The sequence below is a fragment of the Montipora foliosa genome, chromosome 11 (genome assembly GCF_036669935.1).
Source record: "Montipora foliosa isolate CH-2021 chromosome 11, ASM3666993v2, whole genome shotgun sequence".
In the NCBI taxonomy this organism is placed as follows: Eukaryota; Metazoa; Cnidaria; class Anthozoa; order Scleractinia; family Acroporidae; genus Montipora; species Montipora foliosa.
Window position 1 is genome coordinate 29,530,047 of NC_090879.1, and position 6,196 is coordinate 29,536,242.

At 40.1% G+C, this 6,196-nt stretch overlaps 1 protein-coding gene across 2 annotated transcripts in view; it reads left to right on the forward strand.

Annotated features, from left to right (window-relative positions):
* The window catches only part of LOC137975575 (uncharacterized), a 78,885-nt gene extending 73,200 nt beyond the window's left edge, over positions 1-5,685 (forward strand). For both annotated transcript variants that reach the window (XM_068822693.1, XM_068822691.1), the window contains exons 33-34: positions 1,631-1,723; positions 5,268-5,685. In XM_068822693.1, the coding sequence (XP_068678794.1) occupies positions 1,631-1,723; positions 5,268-5,408 (234 nt within the window). In that variant the 3' untranslated portion in view covers positions 5,409-5,685. The remainder of the gene's footprint in view (positions 1-1,630; positions 1,724-5,267) is intronic.
* The last annotated feature ends 511 nt before the right edge of the window (positions 5,686-6,196 follow it).

Consider the following 6,196-nt stretch of genomic DNA (forward strand, 5'->3'; position numbering starts at 1 on the left):
ATGAATGTACGTTTATTCAGACGACCAATTTGCCCTTGTTTTTCTCCCTTAACAAAAGGTGGCTCAGTTTTTCTTCCCCTTTTGTCAAACAATGATCTTCGGCTAACCTGAAGTGATCAACTGCGAAGTGGACAGGTGCAAAACACAGGTCACAGGTTAGAAGTCGGCCGCTCAGCTGAATGCTACCACTAGGCCTAAAAGCATTTGTTTAGGTCTAATTAGGCCTAAAGGTTAGCTCTTATGAATGTTTAGTATTCTTTCTGTATTGGTAAAACAATGACCTGTGACTTGTGACTTTTACGTAACCTGTGTTTTGTACTCTCTACCCGCCGCTGCAAAGTTTTACCTAGTCGTGTTAATCGGTATACAGGTGGTTTGCAAACAATCTCCAGTGACACAGATAACAATACTGCAATGTACAATTGCTGGTGGACGAATAAAAGGAGCTAATGAGAGATTTTCTGTTTTCGTCCACGTCCATGGCGGTGATGACGTCACATGAAAACCACCCATTGTAAACAAACTATGTAAAATTTGCGTCCTAACAAGTGATAGTAATAGGACTGAGTGGAGTACAGTTCAGGGAGTAATCGGGCGAGTAATCGATTTGAAATTTTGAGCACGACCATCCCTAAATTGTACGACCTGAAGTCCTATTACTAATTAATCGTAACAATAACATATGCGAGGAAACTCCTTTTTGTGTGAAAACGTTAAAATTATATCCGATCTGTTTTGCAAACAAAAGAAAAACAGCAAGAAAGACCCCATCCAAGTGCATGTGATTGACGCGTGAATGGCGTAGGTGGCCAATTACAGGTATCCAATTTGGAGTTGTTCAAATTGGTGACCTGTAATTGGACATCCACCTAATCGCGCGCCAATTACGCGACAAATAGGCGCGCACAGAGCCAATCAGATTCGAGAATTTTGTAATGGTTACGATTAATAGGGAAGATATCAGTTTAAAACATTGCTCTTGTTATTCAAATTTGCCTACCACTTGAACAAAAGACCTTTTGGTTCGACAGCCAATAACGATGCTCTGGTTGGCATATTAATGACAATAGGTGACGTCAACGATATCTTCCTTATAGAGTTATTGGGCTATACCCATTGAGCAGTCCCTAGCAATTGGCACGTTACAAGTAACACTCTCGCCTGAATAGAAGATTCTAGGACTGCATAATTTGAAATACTATATAGAGATTTTTGGAGGGAAAAACATCGACATCGATTGTTTGACCCACTAAAAGAGGAAAAATAACCCGCTGCACGTGCGGTTCGCATTTTAGCCGAGCACAAAGTTTTGTGATACTTTGCGTAACAACGACGTGAAATCACCAAATTTGAGGTTTTGACGACAACGTTAGTGTACAAATATATTTACGCTGAAATCCTCCATATCAAAATATTTTTAGGATACTCCGACCACATTGTACGACGTGAACGAGATGGAATAATCTCGACAGATCGTAGCTCGTAAAACTCCTATTATTTAGTGATTCCACAATGGAAAAGAGATAATGACAAATTGAAGGAACGACATTAGAATAATATCTTTCCTCCTGCCCTATCTTTGATCAATCACCATCCTTGTTAATCATGAGGAAATTTTGCCAACTTTCAGATCAAAATGAAAGGAAGACGACAAAAGGTTGATAACGTTCAAAACGCTGCAGAAGCTTTTGTCGCCCCGATTAAGAAAGAGCGTCCTGCGAGTGTAAGTGTTATTCCTAATGGGATATGGTTAAGTGTACTGTTGTAGGAAGTAGCTATGTTGCATGAAAATTTGGTTCAAACGAGTTGATGTAGGTTTTTTTTTGCCAAGTAAATTAACATTAACCATCGAAAGGGAGATTTATACTATGGCGCGTTTTTAGTGTCAAAATTCAAACCTGTATTCGGTAATTCAAACATTCAATTTAGCTATTCAAACCTTCATTAGGTTGGAATTGCCGAACTGAATGTTTGAATTGCTGAACTGAGGGTTTGACTTTCCAAACTGAAGGACTGAATTTCATGTTTGAATTTTGGCACTAAAAACGCGCCTTTCATTTGTGAGCTGACGTTATGTCAGAGCGAGGTTTCGTTCCGAGCATTAGCGCATCTCCACGCATTAGGGAAAAAAAACCCGCACTTTCAGAAAAAGAAATAGTCATGGCGTGCTGAACGACTGGTCGCCTTTTTCAGCCCTCAACCACTTCATCCTTATCGGGAAGTACTTTCTTTTCAGTAATGTGCTTGAGGAAAATAAAAAAGTTTCAATTTGCAGAATATATTTTAATTTTGTTTAGGAAAACTTTAAAGTGGAAAAATACATTTCTGTCATGACAATTGCCCAAACTGGCGTGAAAAAATGGCATAGGTTTCCCCACCGCGCACCGGTGGCTCAGTTGGTTGAGCACCGGGCTGTCACGCGGGAGGTCGTGAGTTCAACTCCGGCCGGACCAACACTCAGGGTCTTTAAGCAACTGAGGAGAACGTGCTGCCTTTGTAATTACATCTGCAAAATGGTTAGACTCTCTCGTCTTCTCGAATCAGGACGATAAGCCGGAGGTCCTGTCTCACAACCCTTCAATGTTCATAATCCTGTGGGACGTAAAAGAACCCGCACACTTGTCACAAAGAGTAGGGAATGTAGTTCCCGGTGTCGTGGTCTGTCTTCTGTGGTGTATCATGGTTGGGAAGGTAAATGCTCGGAGATATTAGCTACACCAAGCTACTCTAAAAATCCGAGGGTAAATAAAGATATATGATATGATATATGATATATATGGTGTTGTTAGCTAAGTGTTAGTTATGTGTTTTGATCTGTAAAGTGTATTTTTATCATGGTATCAAGTTGGTAGAGTTGAAATTTAAAAAAAGTTAGCGCGTCGCTTCAAGGGATAACGCCCCAATCGTCAGGTGACAAATCTCTCTTACAGTGGTCAATGATTTACCTTCGTCAACTGAATTTTCGTGTTTCATTCCTCACCGACACAACACTATAGTTTCTTTAGCACGCAACCTCTTTATTTAGCTATGCAGCATGATCCATGTTGAACTTCGACCATTTTAAACATTCCCAAGATCGAAACGTTCATTCTCCTGACTAGAACTGTAGATGTCGTTGTTAGGTAGTTATGAGAATTTGGTGTTATATCAAATTCACACCTAGGCCTCTTAAAGTGCCCCTGTGACCAAAAAATCAATTCATATTTTTCTTTGGATTCAAAACTATGTTAACAAAACATTAAGTGACCCACGTTTTAAGCCTTGATTTCAAAAAGACACCTCTTTATTTTAACTGTAATTTTCCTATTTAATGGTCCGCCATTACTAACATTATGTTCTTGAGAGGGCTGTATCGAGGAGAAAATGACGTCAAAGGCTCACTAGTTTAAGAATGCAATACGTGTGTACGCCGCAGAATTAATATGCACCACGGGGGTTTTGGGCTTTCAGACTTTTAAACTTACGCTTTGCATATATAATAAGCTGCGTTCACACGCTGAAATTTTAAGCTAGTGAGCCTCTGACGTCGCTTTTCCCTGGATCCAACCGTCTGAGGTCCAATCGGTCAGTTTTGAACGTGAGTAATGGCGGACCGTGAAATCCAAAACTTACACTCAAAGTAAACGGCCTTTGGATAAAAATCAAAGCTCAAAATTTTGTCAGTCAGGTGTTAAGCAAACACACTTTCAAAATCTGAAGGAAAAAAGGAAGTGGTTTTTTTGATCACAGGGGCACTTAAAAAAGGGCCCCTGTGATAAATTTAAAAACAACGTCCTTTTTTCTTCAGATTTTGAAAGCGTGTTTGCTAAAAACCTGACTGGCAAAATTTTGAGCTTTGATATTTATCCAAAGGTCGTTTACTTTGAGTGTAAGTTTTAGATTTCACGGTCCGCCATTACTCGCGTTCAAAACTGACCGATTAGACCTCAGAGGGTTGAAGCCAGGGAAAAGTGACGTCAAAGGCTCACCAGCTTAAAATTTCAGCTTGTGAATGGAGCTTTATTATATATGCAAAACGCGAGTTTAAAAGTGTGAAACCCGGAAACTCGTGCTGCATATTAATTCAGCGGCGTACACACGCATTGCATTCTTAAACCAATGTGCCTTTGGCGTCATTTTCTCCTCGATCCAGCTCTCTCAAGATCTTAAAGTTGGTAATGGTGGACCATTAAATAGCAAAATTCTGGTAAAAATAAACAGGTGTCTTTTTTTTAAATCAAGGCTTAAACTTTGGTCGCTTAGTGTTTAGTTAACATAGTTTTGAAATCCAAAATTAGAAAAATAAGAATTTATTTTTTTGGTCACAGGGGCACTTTAAGCTGATAATTATCTTCATTCTCAATACCTGTCTGACTAACATTTCATTGAGATTGTGAGGAGAATTTACATGCTGATCACCCCCGGGAGGCAAGGGTTAACATGCTTTTCATACTCATTCAACGAGCAAGGGGTTTTGTACTATTAAGTCTTAATTTGAGCCAATGTGAGAGAATGATTAACACATATTAAGAAACGGTCCAGATAAGAACGATAGCAACAACGGCAACGAACATGTTGGAATTCAATTGGTATGCAAAAAGGTGATAACTTTTCTATTGTCTGTACTTACTTCTGATTGGCTTAAACAGAAAAAGTTAACAAAACTTCATAAAAGCAGTATTATATTCATCCTTACTTTCCAACCATCTTCCATCTTTCATCTGGTCTCAGTTTAAATGAATTTCACAGAATTCGTATGTGGGGAACATGTAAAATTGTAAACGTTTCTTGGCTTTTGTTTTCAACTCTTGTGATTGGTCAAAATCTTTTAACACAAAAAAACACCCTTTCAAAGTGGGCTGTAAATGAATTTTATTGCGTTAAAGGCCTTCCTGTAGGTTTATGCATTCTCTGTGTAAAAATGATAACATTCCTATGTGGGGAAAGCCCCGTTGCCGCATAACAAAGGAAATTGCTATCCACCTTACATGGATCATTACTTAAATGAAAGGTATTACAATTGAACCCACTGGGAACTCGGGAAAATCTGATCCCCAGATGGGAATCGAACCCACGACCCTCCGTGATCTAGTACGGATGCTCTAACCACTGAGATACTGGAGACTCTCTGGTGAGCAAGGGTGAAATGCGAATTTTATGTTCCACATGAGATTTCTGGCGGGAAAAGCCTTCGTAGCTTTGAATGGTTCCATCCCTCGAGAACACAGACCTGAGAAAAATAGGAAGAGTCTTTCACTTGAATGGACTTTGAATCGTTTTGTCCACAGGCCACCAATCAATCAGCTCGGGACAAAATTCGCCAAATGATTTACCAAGGCACCTTTAAAGTTCCTGCACCTGGTTACGAGGCACCGGACAAACAACACAAAGAAGGAGAAAGTCATTTCAGTAATCAAAAACTTGTCTAACTATCAAGAGCCTGTTTAAGTTAACATTAGGCGCCTTTTTTGGGCGAGGCGAAGGGGGGGGGGAGGGGGGCGTGGGGGGGGAGGGGGTGTAGCACGCTATCGGTATTCCTCGGGAGAAAGGGATCCGCAGTTTGTTCTTATTGACAAACAAACGCCTATCCAAAAAGAGAAGCTTCAAGAGACGTGACTTGGTAGAGAAACACAATGCAAGAAACAAGGGACGGGAAGTCGAACACTCAATTATCAAGAACTTGTCAGTAAAATCCTGGGTACCTTTGAAAGGCTATGTTGTCTGAATTCTCGCCACTGAAAATTTTACAAATCTATAACCAGAGTCGTACACCAATTCTCTCAAGCCACTTTGAAGTTTCAATGTTTCCTAGTTGTCATGGCAGCTACATCAGGGTTTCTATTAGTGCGTAATTGTACTTCGTTCTAGGCCCTTTTTACCGCACTTTTGACCGTTGATTTGAATTTTAATTTCCAAAATTTGCAATTTTATGTTCTACCCCATGAGCAACGACAACACTGACCTCTCGGATAGGCAACCGGAAGTTTGCTGTTTGGCTTGATTGAACGTTTCCACCTCACCCAATGACTGTGAAACCTTTTCCTCTGATTATATAGTAAGGCATTATATTTCGACTCGGAGCAAAGAACTAGAGAGAAGTTAAACTTCTGGTCCTTCGTCTTGGTGTCCGTGATGTCACTGTTCTCGTTGCGCTCATTAAACATTAGTGGGCTCAAGTACGCGACGTTTTAGAGCCGCAACTGGAAGTAAGCTTTCG